Source organism: Macrotis lagotis, chromosome 1 (genome assembly GCF_037893015.1).
Source record: "Macrotis lagotis isolate mMagLag1 chromosome 1, bilby.v1.9.chrom.fasta, whole genome shotgun sequence".
In the NCBI taxonomy this organism is placed as follows: Eukaryota; Metazoa; Chordata; class Mammalia; order Peramelemorphia; family Peramelidae; genus Macrotis; species Macrotis lagotis.
The window spans coordinates 644,840,994-644,855,364 of record NC_133658.1 but is presented as its reverse complement, the minus strand read 5'-3'; the positions used below and the strand labels follow the sequence as shown (position 1 = coordinate 644,855,364).

Sequence of the window (14,371 nt, the reverse complement as noted above, 5' to 3'; positions counted from 1 at the left end):
ACTAATTATTAAAAGCTATCAATTTTTTTTAGGTTTTTTTTTTGCGAGGCAAGTGGGGTTAAATGGCTTGCCCAAGGCCAAACAGCTAGGTAATTATTAAGTGTCTGAAACCGGATTTGAACCCAGGTACTCCTGACTCCAGGGCCGGTGCTTTATCCACTACGCCACCTAGCCGCCCCAAGCTATCAATTTTTTTAAAAAAACCATCTATCAACATTTAGTTTTATCCTAATCTACTGCATTTTGGGGGGGGGAGAAAAGTCTAACTATGAAATATTGGTCAGAAATCATTAGAAATGTTTTAGCCTTAGGAAAAAAAAATCTCATTTTAATGAATACATGAAACAAAGCCCAAACATTTTCATGTAAGAATGATAATACTAAAGCAATAATGTGTAGGAAGAAAATGGACATGAGACAGAAAATCAGCAGGTTCAGCTTTAGTTCAGCATCTTCCACTACACACACACACACACACAGACACACACACACACACACCTCTAAATATGGACAAGTCTCCTGATCTCTTTAAGTTCCAACTTCCCAATGTATAAAATAACAGGATGCCCTAATATTATTTCTAGCTTTAAATTCTATTCAATTCAAAAACCTATTTCCTTAAGGCAAAATGAATTAATATATGAAAAGTGCTCAACAGAGAAGAGGAAAGAAGGTAATATCAGGGTGGCTAGGTGGCGCAGTGGATAAAGCACCGGCCCTGGAGTCAGGAGTACCTGGGTTCAAATCCAATCTCACACACTTAATAATTACCCAGCTGTGTGGCCTTGGGCAAGGCACTTGACCCCATTTGCCTTGCAAAAACCTTAAAAAAAAAAGGTAATATCATTTAAACATCTTCAGTCCCTATCTTCTTCATACTCTAAAATCTTTTGTACATTCATTAGCTTAGAGACTTATGACATTTTGATTTTTTGCTTCTTGTTTTGGGGGGAGTAGTGTGGGGGTGAAGTAGGAAGTTTGTGGTCAGAACATCTGACAAGAAGAAGAGTGTTGTGGAAGTATGCTTCAATCTTATCCTATTCTTTGTGACACCATTTGGGGTCTTTTTAGCAAAGATACTGGATTGGTTTGCCATTTCCTTCTCCAGCTCATTTTATAAATGAGGAAACTGAGAAAAACAAGATTAAGTGAAGATGAGTTCCTGATTTCCAGTCTAATGTTCTATTCACTGAGTCAGCTAGCTTCCCTGAGGAATAAGTAATAAAGTTAATTATAAATCAAACAAAAGAACTTAGCTCTTTCTTCATTCCCTTTGAACATGAGTATAAAATTCTCCAAACCACAAAGAATTATGTAGAGTACTCTACTTCAGAATCAAGATAATTCAAATTCAAATTTCACCTTACTTAAATACCTTGGTGATCCCAGGAAAATCTTTTACCATTTTAGCCCCACTTTACTAATTTGTAAAATAGTAGAATTGGACTAGATGGCTTCTAAGGTCACTTCCAGTTCTAAATTGATAATATTATGATTCATATTTTTTTGGACAATGACAAGAAAGGATATAGAATGCTAAATACTTTATAACTATTGAGAAAGACTGAAGAAAGCATTTGCTAAAAAGAATTAACAGTTGTAAATCAATAATATACTATAATACTATAATATTATATATATTCAATGTAACATAATATAACATAATATAACATAATATAATATAATATAATATAATACTATAAAAAAATCAGCTGGACATGAAAATAATTTCACCATGTAGAATAATTCATTGCAACTATTATCACTATTCTGGTAATTTATCTGAATTCTTTTCAGTAATCAAACTTGAAAAGTCCTCAAAGGATGGCTTAAATGACTAGCTTTCCTATTACTTCCATATATTCCTTAAAATGGATGTAGTTTTGATCAAAAAAATGAGATCACTAAACTTATTAACATACTTATGGAAGGAAAGATATTTAAAAATCAACTGATAAATTCTTTTTTATAATCTGATAAATATTTATGCATAGTTACCATATGAAAGATTTATGAAGAGACATCTATTGATAATCACAATTAAAGTATAGACTAGCATGACTGGGACTTTTCCTCTCAGAAATGTCAGTTTGCCCTATGATTCAGGACTGAGTCACTCTGACCACAAATAGAATATTATCATGCTTTTAAAGATATCAACTAATGACCTCCTGGTTCAATAAGAAGGCCATGACATTATTGGCCTCTCTATGAAGTAACACGATACATTTTGTGGAATTCCATACCCTTGAAATAAACAATATTGGCTGTTGGGTATACATGGAGAAAAGTGAGTTCCAAAACTAGAAGACACAATACAATACTGCATTTAATATTTTTATTCATAATATTGTTCTGTTAAAAGACAATGATCGGGGTGGCTAGGTGGCGCAGTGGATAAAGCACCGGCCCTGGAGTCAGGAGTACCTGGGTTCAAATCCAGAAATCCGGTCTCAACATTTAATAATTACCTAGCTGTGTGGCCTTGGGCAGGCCACTTAACCCCATTTGCCTTGCGAAAGAAAGAAAGAAAGAAAGAGAGAAAGAGAGAGAGAAAGAGAGAAAGAGAGAGAGAAAGAGAGAAAGAGAGAGAGAGAGAGAGAGAGAGAGAGAGAGAAAGAGAGAAAGAGAGAAAGAGAGAAAGAGAGAAAGAAAGAAAAAGACAATGATGGTGTTGATAAACAAGAAATTATTATATAAATGAGATTATAAAAGAGGACTGAGCTCAAAGCCAGGAAACCTGGAGTTGTAGGATTAAAGATTTAGAGAGGGAAAAGACCTTAGGGATTACATGGTTCCATGTTCACTTTTTACAGATGAGGAACTGATACAGGCCCAAAAGGTAAAATGACTTACTTAAGCTCACTTTTAGTGATAAGTGGGAAATTTAGATCCTCTATCTCTAAAACTACAGTATTCTGATAATCTTGGGCAAGTCACTTAACCTTTATGAGCATCATTTTCCTAACCTGTCAAACAAAGTTGTTGGAATAGATGATATTTAAATACCTTTTCAGATCTAAAATTCTATATCTCATGATTTTTACTATTAATCTACTATAATCTACTACCAATCAGAAAACTAACGACAACTTTTTAAAAGCAAAACAAAAAAGTAGATCTGGGAAGAAAATGATTAAAGTTTGAAATGTTTAATACTTACATCTGCAATGTCACTATTAGGTCGAGAACCATCTCCACTGCTATAATCAATTTTGCTCAATCCATCACCACTGTCTGCTTCTACATCACTGAGTAGAAAGGAGTCACCAGAAGTCTTGCTGGCAAGAACTACAGCTCCATCCTAAAACAGATTTTTAAACACGCACACACACACACACACACACATACACAGACATGTATTTATATATACATATATGTATATTTCTGTACATGTATGTATAAAAATCATTAATGAGAAGACAAAGGCTCAGGAACTAGTCAAAAAGAAACGGTAATATTATAGACCAGAAGGTGAAGCTACATAAACAGCAAGCATGTAACCAGTGTTTGTTGTAGTTGTTATCATATACATATATACATATAAAACAATGGAAGATTTTTAAAACAAAAAAACTTGTTAATCACTATTGTGATTCTAAAACATGTCTATGAAGAGTAAACTATCACTTCAGTTAAAGTGACTACAGTTTGAAGCTACAGCTGCACTAGAGACACAATGATCTATAAATCTGAAAATAAAGTGTGATCTACTTTTCTTGTCTCCACTGGGATTCAAATTATTACACTTCTTCTAGTTAATCAACTCCCTACCTTTGAATGAAATATTATTTGTGAAGTGTTCAGCACAGTGCCTGTCACATGAAGACATTATAAAAATGCATAATAGCTTCTCTTTCCTCCTTCATAGTTTCAATGAGTCACAAACTTTCAGACACCACTCTATAAACAAACAACCACAGGCCCAGAGACCACATTTTTGTAAAGACTTATAAGCACCAAGTAAGTCCATTACCTATAAATTACAGAAAAATAAAATGCTTTCAATAGAACTGAGATAAAATTCTCCTTCCTTTGGGGAATAACAGAAAAAGCAATGGATCTGGAGTCAATGAACTCAGGTTTGAATCCAAGCTCAAATACTTGTTACTTGTGTCAACTTGGGTAAGTCATTTAATCTCTCAAGGCCTGTTTCCCTGTACGTAATATAAGGGAGTTGAACAGTGATTCTAAAGGTTTCATCTAATTTAAATTCCTATGATTCAGAGAACCCAATCTATTCATACTTTCAAAGGATCTAAATCTGTATCAATAAGCTTTTTAACTTCAGACAGATAACAGTTCCTTCAGAGATGTCTACATTGAGATAATGAGTGTGTAATGAAACCATGACTCAGGAATCAAGTGGCAACCATCACAAATAAACCAATGTGGGTATAGGGACAGTTGTTTACTCATTTGACAGTCCCCTTAAAACATTTCTTGAAGGGAAACATGAAAGATTAAAGAGCATTCAAACAGTGGTATTACCTGAGCATAGCCTGTTGCTTTGGATAACTGCTCCTGCAACTGAGGAATGTGTTTCTTGGCCTCCTGGATCTCCTTAAGCAATCGCTGAGTAGGTGTGCGGCCATAATCTTCTTGCAACAACTGACAAATTATAACAAATATTTTGTTAATCACTAAAGTCTAGAATAATACAACAAAATCTACCAACTGCTCTTGTGTGTGTACTAGTTAACAATGCTAACATCTTAATGACTGGGATGTGACATTTCAGCTCTCAACTCTCTTTACAATCTTTTCTTTCTTGACCTGCTACCTGGTCCCATTTCTAATTTGGTACCTGTAGCCGTTCCTGCTCTTTCTGTAGCATCTTTCTCAGAATCTCTACTTTCTGGTTGTGAACGACGTTGTTTTCTTCCTGAAAAACAAGAAATAAAACAAGAAAAAGTCAAGCTAAAAAATAAATTTTAGAAGAGACAACTCTATTCAATTTATCAATAAGTAATAACAGAATTTCTTCTATTCTAGGCTGTTCAAGGAGCTGCCATTTGCATAGGCATTTTTAACTTTTTAAAGTTGAATGATCAGAAAGAGATTTCTGACTTTCCACATCTTATACTAAATTTGTTGTTTTAGAAATATTAGCCATTAATAGCATTACCTGGAAAAAGGAGCTGGCTAGGTAAGTAATGTAAAAGTTTCCCTTACCCAATTTGGCTGGTGCATTGCAATCATTTGTTATCCTTCCTGTTTTCTCCTTTCCTGAACTAACAAATGGGCCAAATTATATGGAAGTTTTTTTTTAAATCCAAAATTTTAATGTACATATATGCTCTCTACTTCAATTCAGAAATTTTAAGATAAAAAATTAGACATCATTATATAACTAGGCTCTTTAGAAGATTTTAATTCTTACCCCCATCAACACTGGGCTGGTGATTCTCTCTGTATTTCCAGATGTTCCAGGTGAATGAGGGGTTGTCATGATGGGAGACATATGTCCAAAGGCTGCTGACTCTACTTCAGAATCAGCTAATGGAATCTGGGGCGACCCAGGAGGGCGTCCCTGAACAGTGAGAGCTACATAGGAACCCGCTAAGGAGGAAAGTAGGGAAAACAGAAATAGGAAAAGGGAGAAAGAAGGAAAAAAGAAGAAAATAATATTAATATGAAATTTCTGATAATCAGCGAAGCTTTACAATCAAATAATTAAGAACTATAAGGAACTTTTTAAGTCATTTAGTCTAAATTTCTTGGTTTTCTTGGGGAAAACACTGAAGAAGCTCAGCCACATTAAGTGAATGGTACAATATAACCCATTTATTTGTAATTATATCTCCAACTGTTAACTCTGAAAGGTGGGAAGGAGATAATAGATCAGAGGATTACAGACTTAGAACTGGAAAAGACCTTTTCAACTCATTTATCAAAAATCCTCTGGGGCAGGAAACTGAGGAGGAAAGTGAGAAGCAGAGAATTATGGTTTGATCAAGGTCATATAGTAATAAAAAGCAGAGTCAGGAATTAAATAGAGATGCTCTGACTCCAAATCAAATCTATTTCCACTACTACACTGTCTTTCAATTCCTTCTTGAATCTGAGAGTTTCAAGCTCAGAAAGGTTAAGGGAATTATGCACAGTAATACTGTTAAATGGTAGAGGTAGTTTTTGAACCTGTTTTTCTTCTAATTCCAATGCCAGCACTCTATTCATTGCCAAAATTGCCTCTCAAACAACTGAAAAGTGTATAGAATACAAAATCTGATCACCAAAAAGTATTTGCCTTGGTAGAATACAATTCAACCTAAAAGGCTTTCCTGCAAAAGAATATTTCTAAAGCATACATGATTTCTAATCATGCATGATTCATTGATGGATGAAAACATACAGATATTCTTTATAAATGATCCTGTTTATCAAATCAAATAATGCTTAACATATGATCACATGCTGATTAAATACTGTTCCTACTGTCATGGAGGATGTCCTTTATAAAGCCCAAATGCAAAATTATCTCTCTTTATAGCTCTTTATATCCCTTTATATCAATATCAGAGAAGCTATTCACAGATGTTTTTGTTGTTCAGTTTTGTCTTACTCTTCATGATACCATTTGTAATTATCTTAGCAAAGAAAATGGAGTGGTTTGTCATTTCTTTCTCCAGTTCATTTTACAGATGAGAAAACTGGAGCAAATAGAGTTAAGGGACATGCCCAGGGTATGAGCATCTATGACTAGATAGTGTCTCAGTTAGATAGTGTCTGAGGTCAAATTTGAATTCAAATCTTCTTGACTCTAGGAGTCCATGACTCTATTCACAGTACCACTTGGCTGCCTATTCACAGATTGCAGTAATGACATCAAGTCATAGACCATTATTCTTCTGAATGAGATCCATGGCCCCTTTGAGATTAGTTAAGTATTCCATACAGGAAAAAAAAAACAAGCAGATCAAGAATGTACATTTTCAGTTTATGCCTTACAGTTTAGATGGATAGGCTGTTTTTTTAGTAAGTCAGTGTGTGTAATTAAACATTATCCAAATACATGCCTATATACATAGACATGCTTACTCTCTCTCTCTCTCTCTCTCTCTCTCTCACACACACACACACACACACACACACACACACACACACACACACACAGCTGGTCAGTGAAACCCAGAAATAAAACAGAGGAAGAGAATAGATCAAACCACATTTGGAAAGCTGAAGAACATAGTCAATGATTCTAATGACCCTCAAGTAGCTCTCTTTTGTCAAATCCACCTATTTAACACCAATGCACTTTCAGTGATTGTGGAATCTCAGGAGGATCAAATTTTATGGTGATCCATAGATCAATAGTTAGACATATGTGTTGGGTTTAAGGAGGATAGGGTATATCAACAACAAAGATTTATATACAAAATAAAGACACCTGCTAAAACATAGATAACTGAGAGATAGTTATTCATAGGAAAACAATAACAGATAGATTATGAAAGTGTTGTGCTGGCAACCATGAAATATTAAAAACACAATAAAGGTTTGTGCTGAGTGAAAATTAAAGAGCAATTCTTTACTGAGAATTTATGAAAAGACATGCAAAAAAATCACACTGAAAAATAAGACATGAAAAGGTGATGATCAGGATCAGTAGAGAGAGTATCTATACAGATAAAACCGCCCGTACAAAATTAGGGAGGGCTGCTAAAATTCTGGAAAACAGATTTTATTAAACTGGGAAAATGTTCTCACAAAATTACTAAGAAATACAACAGGGAAATACAAGAGGTATATACCTAGGATTAAAAAGAAACAAAGGATGGGAAAATACTAGTTAGGCATCAGTAGAGCAGAAAAATATCCTGGCAGAAAAGATATGATCTGAATGAGTTAGCTAAACAAATCAATGACTCATTTATCTGGCATTTCTGGGGAATGTAGTATTTCCACAAAAATGTATCTTGAGGTAACCAATACTTAGCAAGTTGTAATTTTTTTAATTGCCATTAAGATGGAAATATTTTTAAAATTTATTTAAAACTTAAACATAAAACAAGGGGAAAGAACCTTGTACACAGCAGAACATAAGATTATATATAAAGTAATAAATGTCCATTTCAAGAAAACCTATATAATAAATACTACAATTTGTGTTCAAAGCTGTCCATCTTTGTTTCCCTGTAGATTTTCTTTTGTTCCATGTGGGCACTTTTACTTTGTTTTTTTCCCCACCCCAGGAAACCTACAATTAAGCACAGACATACAGTCACACAAACACACACACACACACACACACACACACACACACACAAACGGATGTCTAAAACTACATAAATATATGCCCATATATACTCATATACATATATAAACATACAAATATATGTATATATATGTAAATACACACACGACTGTACTATGCTTATTTTACTTATCGTCTGTTTTTGTGAAGGTTGTGAAGCCCAAGTCTTTTCATATTTTTCTGAATCTATCAACTCAATTTCCTACACCACAGCAATATCCTAACCTTATACTGTCTGGGAATATTTCTAAAATATTCCAAACTTGCTTTCTTCTTGTGTACAATACATTATTTGAACTTTTCGGGGTGGCTAGGTGGCGCAGTAGATAAAGCACCAGCCCTTGAGTCAGGAGTAGCTGGGTTCAAATCCGGTCTCAGACACTTAATAATGACCTAGCTGTGTGGCCTTGGGCAAGTCTTAACCCCATTTGTCTTGGGAAAAAACCTAAAAAAGAATATAAAGTTGAACTTTTCTTCATGATTCATTGTTTGACATATCATGTACCTGCTCAAGAAGTTTCAGCAGCTCTTTTTCACCTTGAAGACAAGACAGTTTCTTTCATTTGGTTTTGAAAATCCCTCACAATCTGGTTCCCACCTTCCTGTACAATTTTATTGCATATTATCATCCTTCATGTACTTGGAAGTCCAACCAAACTGGCTGTTGTCCAACTATATACTCCATGCCGTTTTCATTCTCCACAGTTTTGTACCTGGAGTTGTTCCACAAGCTTACAATGAACTTTCTCCTCAGTTCTGCCTTTCTTTAATTTTAGGGTTTTGTTTTGTATCCTTGCTCCTTGTTAGGACTACCTGTCACTACTTAGTCCTGTGTGTGACAGAGTTTTCTCTTTACAAATTGCATATGAACAAGCAACATACAATAAGTATAGGCACCTACATCTCTTCTCTAAAGGAGATTCCTGACACTTACCCATCCCTTTATCTTCTCACCTTTCTAATCTGAGGCTTTTTATCTGCCAAGAGCTAGAAAAAAATCCATTTCCTTAGTATTAAGTCAAAGCAAGCAGGATCTAAGTGAAAAGCTCTAATATAATTTAAATGCATAAGTTACTTATTGTCTTTAGTTTGGTTGCTCAGGCACATTTTTGCTCAAGTCTTCATTTTCAGCTAGTTTTTGAAAAAATAAAGAGAGGTATTTCCTACAGTTTCACTATGAAAAAAATGTTAGTGTATAGTTTTAGTTAACATATTTATACAATAATGTAAATAAGAACAAGAGAAAAGTGATGCAAAGTAGATATTGTGAGGAAAAAAATAAAAAGGAATTAGGCTTGTTTGGCTTTAAGAAAAGACAGCTATGATTACTCTGTGAAAGTGTTTAGTAGTGCAAAAATTTCAGATCTGGAAGCCAGGAGACCTAATACTTACTAGTTCTGTTACTTGTTATATCACCTTACTCTGAGTGTCAAACTCACAGACTAAAAATTCCAAGCACAGGAATCATTTTAAAATTTAATTTAGAAATGTTTAACAAAATAAAATTTAAAAATACAATAAAGATAATATTAATTTGTGAATCCCTAAGTCAACATATGGTTAGCAGAGATCTATTTCTATTTAGTTATAACCACTGACTCAAATAATTCACTTCAATTCTTTTAGCCTCAATTTTCTCATCTGTAAAATACAGGCATCAGATTAAGAACTCTTCCAGGTTTTACAGTCTATGATTCTATGACTGGGCTAATGCCTTTCATATATAAAGGACATTTTCATAAGGAAGACTCATAAAACATCATAGGATTTAGAACGGGAAAGCACCTCCAAATGTTATCCATGCCTACTATTAAGAAAAAATGAGATTCAGTTGAAAGTAATTCTGGTTGCCTATCCACCAGTCACCCAGGAGGAGAGTAGGGCCTGGAAGACTTGGGTCAAACACAGATCCATGCCTAACTACTGACTAGAATCTTCTTCCAACCCTGAGAATCATGCCTCCCCAAAACCCTCCCCCCCAACAATAAAAGGCACCTCTACTCTTTTAGCCTCCTAGGTTGTCACAGCTCTCTATGCAACACCCCTTGGAAAACTGTAAGCTTCTTTCCCCAACCCAAGGTCATATTATTATGAGGTCTTTCCTGTTTCTCTTTTAGGAGAAAACTATCCCATGTTTCCTCTTCATGTGCTTTACTCCTCAACCAAGCTCTTTCCATGTCCCAACTCAACCTGGCCTCAACCTGCATTCTGGAATTCCTGTTTCATTGCAAATTAACTTCACTTTATCCTGATTTTCATTTTTATGCTTTTCCCATCTTATTAAAACCCATAAAGCCCACTCTTATATAACAATGGATCTAAGGCTAATCTCTCCAGAAGAGCCTGTACCGTCTCTCATTTTTACTCTGGTCTCAAACTTTAGTCTAGGACAGGAGAGATGGTAGAAGAGAGGAACTGGAATTCTCCTTGCTCTTCTTTTTCTGTTCTAGACTCTAGATATGTTTCTTTCACTTAGTACTCTTTCCTCATTTGAAATACACATAATCAAAATTTTCCACCAAGTTAAAATACAAGGTAATATAAAATACTAACTCCCAGTTCATTCTCCCTCTTTTCTTTCTTTTTTTTTGCAAGGCAAATGGGGTTAAGTGGCTTGCCCAAGGCCACACAGCTAGGTAATTATTATTAAGTGTCTGAGACTGGATTTGAACCCGGGTACTCCTGACTCCAAGGCCAGTGCTTTATCCACTATGCCACCCAGCTGCCCCCTACCTCTTTTCTTAAGGAATCAGAACTTGACTCTCCAACTTCCTCTACTCCCTAACTCCTTTCCTTATATCAAAGGACTTAATATTAATTTAAACACTTCCTGAAATTCTCTGACCTCCATTTCTTCAACCTCTTTAAATCTCAGGAACCATTTCTTCACTCTACTTCAGTCACATCTAGAGATGGTCACACATTAGATATTACTATTTCCTACAAAGCACTCCATTTCTCAAATTAGAAACCTGACTAAACCTCTTATCATTCTACCTCTTTCTATACTTCTCTGTATTATAACCAATCTTCAACTTCACTGAAGGCCTCTCTTTTTCCTACTCCTCAGTACCTTAAGTCATTAACCTTGATCTTTCTTTACTCATCTCATTCTTCAACCTCAACCCAATAGTTTGTCATTTTAACTGCACACTTGTCCTCTCTCTTGAATCTCCTGCCATAATTCTTTTGTAAAAACTTCAAACTGAGATTACTCCTACCACCCTTTTCAGCTCCAATTCACAAGTTGCTGAATGATCTGGGAAGAAGTCCTACAATTGTGCTAAACTGGGTACATTACAGTCTTATATATTCTCCAACTTCAAATGGACTCTCAATTCCTATCTCACTCCCTACAGAAGCTATTCTCAACTTCTTTTTCCCACCTGCAGTTCCCTAATAACAGATTTCCTCATTTAGGTGAGAACCCTGCAGCATACCTTAGTGGAGGCTATTCAATTTGATCCTCCTCTTCTGCCATTCTCTTTGCCTTCAAACTCTTTGATATTATCTCTGAATCACCTTTACCCCACCTCTAACAATGAGGTGGTCCTTCTCCTTGTTTAGTCAACTCTTTTAAATGCATGTGATTACTCCCTGCCCTTCTTGATTCTTCACCTTTTCCTTTTTTTTTTTTTGCAAGGCAGTGGGGTTAAGTGAATTACCCAAGGTCACATAGGTAATTACTAAGGGTTTCAAGCTAGATTTGATCTCAGGTCCTGCTGACTCTAGGGCCGGTGCTCTATCTGCTGCACCACCTAGCTGCTCTTTCTTCACCTTTTCCTATCAACAGGGTCATTTTCTATTGTCTTCAAACATTTCCAGATCTCCCCCTTTCTAAAAAAATCCACCCTAAGCTCTATCATTCCCTCAAATTAACATCATATATACATACATACATACATACATATATATATATATATATATATAATCTTTCTTTTCTCAGTTAAAATCCTTGAAAAAGTTGTTTTTATTTGCTGCCTCTACTTCCTCTATCCTTACTCCTCAGCTCTTTTCAAATTGGTTTTTCAGATAATAATGCAACTGAAAGAGCTCTTTGAAGTTATTGATGACTGTTAAGTCATTTCTCAATCATTTTCAACTCTCTGTGAGCTCATTTGGAATTTTCTTGGCAGACATACTGAAATAGTTTGCATTTCCTTCTCCAGTTCTTTTTATAGATGAGGAAACTGAGGCAAATAGGATTAAGTCACTTGCCCAGGGTCATACAATTAGTAAATGTCTGAAATTTAAACTCACAAAGTTGGGTATTTCTGACTACTGTCCCAGCACTCTAGCAATAGGATACCCACCTAGCTGCCCCAATGATTTAACTGTCAAATCTAATCTTTTCTCAGTTCGAATCCTTCATGACTTATGTATGTGCTACTAGTAACCATCCTTGTCCTTCTTGGCTTTTTCCTATCTGAATTTTCATTACATTACTCTCTTCTGGTTCACTTCCTATCTGTCCATTTGTTTCTTTTCAGTCTCCTTTGCTAGCTCATTATCATAATGCCCCCTAATTATAAATGTGCCCCCAGGTTCTTTCAAGGTCCTTCTCTTTCTAAACCTGGAGTTAATGGGGGCGGGGGGTGGTGGAATATTGGCTCCTTTGGCAGTGTATGAACTTCTCAGAATAATTTTACAAATGAACAAAATATGTACATAAATTTGCAAAGGAAGCCAATTATGTTGAAATAGTTATCAATACATTAAAAGAGTTCCAAGTTCTGCAAACCTCAAAAATCTATCCACAAATTCTTTAGGGGTCCACCTGTTCTATACTCTCCTTGTTACCTCATCAGTTTCCACTGCTTTAACTATTATCACTATATTCATGACTCTTAGATCTACATGATGTAGACCCCTTCTAGTTTAGTTTATCTTTCAATATAATCTTCCATTTCCTTTCATCTTCCCTTTTCCCACCCTCAGGAAATTCCCTAAAGCATTCTGCATTTCAGATGTTTCCAATACCATATCAACTAGTATATCATGGAGAACTCTATATTTTGAGTCCATAAAAATAAAAAGTTATCAGCAAATTAGTAGTCTTGTTCAGACACAGACATTTCTTAAATGTTTCATGAAATATCAAATTAAGAACATTATAAACATTTACTTACATTTGATAAGCTTCACCACTTCCAAATGGTTTGAATGAGTTACTAGAGTTCCATTTACCTGTAAGGGAAAAAAAAAAGGGAACTGGGCATATCTGATTCTTTATAATGGTGTGAAGGACATAAATATTCATCTACAAACTTGCACACACAATAGAAAATATCAGAGATAAGAAGAGATTTTTATATATTTGACCTCATTTTCTTTTATCATATTTATTAAAATTAGCAATGAATACACATCCAACACTATTATGAATCTAAATGTAAAATATGGTCTTTTGCTGTGAAGAACATTACATCCTATTCAAATGAAAAGGCATACCACACAATGAATTTTCAAATCTTTCAGATGAAGAGTAGTTGCAAATATGAGACATTTCTGGTTTTTCATGTGAAAAAAGTCCATAGACAAAGTGTAGAATAAGCAAGTAAAAAGAAAAGTAGTAGATAATATTTTCAGAAAAATACTGTATATTCCTCCTAAAAGACTAACATACAGATTTCAACAAATTCATTTTCAAACAATTTGAATTTACATGTTCCCTAAAGACTCAAAAACTTAAGTGCTTTCTCATTTTTTGTTCAATAGGACATTTTTCAACAAATCCCTACAAGAGCAAATAAACTACTTGACAGGAAAATATCTAGTTTAATCTTTATATTACCAGTTCCTAGTACAATATCTTATTCATAGGAAAAACTGAGCCCAAATACAAATACAGGAAAATTCAGTAAAATAGCAACAAAAGAAAAAGTCTAAGTTCCTTACCTTGATGATTCTATCACCTGTTTGTACTCCAGCCCGCATGGCTGCTCCATCTAAAGAAGGATATGGTTATTGACCATTAAATCATTTCTCTAGTTTCAGTGAACATTAGAATGATCTTAATTATTCGTGAGTCTGTGCTTTATTCAAGATGTCTTTGTAAAAAACAAAATGTCAGAAATCCAGATATTCTACCATAGGTAAAGCAGCATATTGCAT

At 34.8% G+C, this 14,371-nt stretch overlaps 1 protein-coding gene across 3 annotated transcripts in view; it reads right to left on the bottom strand.

Moving 5' to 3' along the window:
* ARHGEF12 (Rho guanine nucleotide exchange factor 12) overlaps window positions 1-14,371 on the bottom strand; it is a 205,178-nt gene that overhangs the window by 58,602 nt on the left and 132,205 nt on the right. For all 3 annotated transcript variants that reach the window (XM_074215280.1, XM_074215282.1, XM_074215281.1), the window contains 6 exons: window positions 14,156-14,205; window positions 13,387-13,444; window positions 5,384-5,562; window positions 4,808-4,885; window positions 4,492-4,611; window positions 3,164-3,304 (listed from right to left, as the gene is read on the bottom strand). In XM_074215280.1, the coding sequence (XP_074071381.1) occupies window positions 3,164-3,304; window positions 4,492-4,611; window positions 4,808-4,885; window positions 5,384-5,562; window positions 13,387-13,444; window positions 14,156-14,205 (626 nt within the window). The remainder of the gene's footprint in view (window positions 1-3,163; window positions 3,305-4,491; window positions 4,612-4,807; window positions 4,886-5,383; window positions 5,563-13,386; window positions 13,445-14,155; window positions 14,206-14,371) is intronic.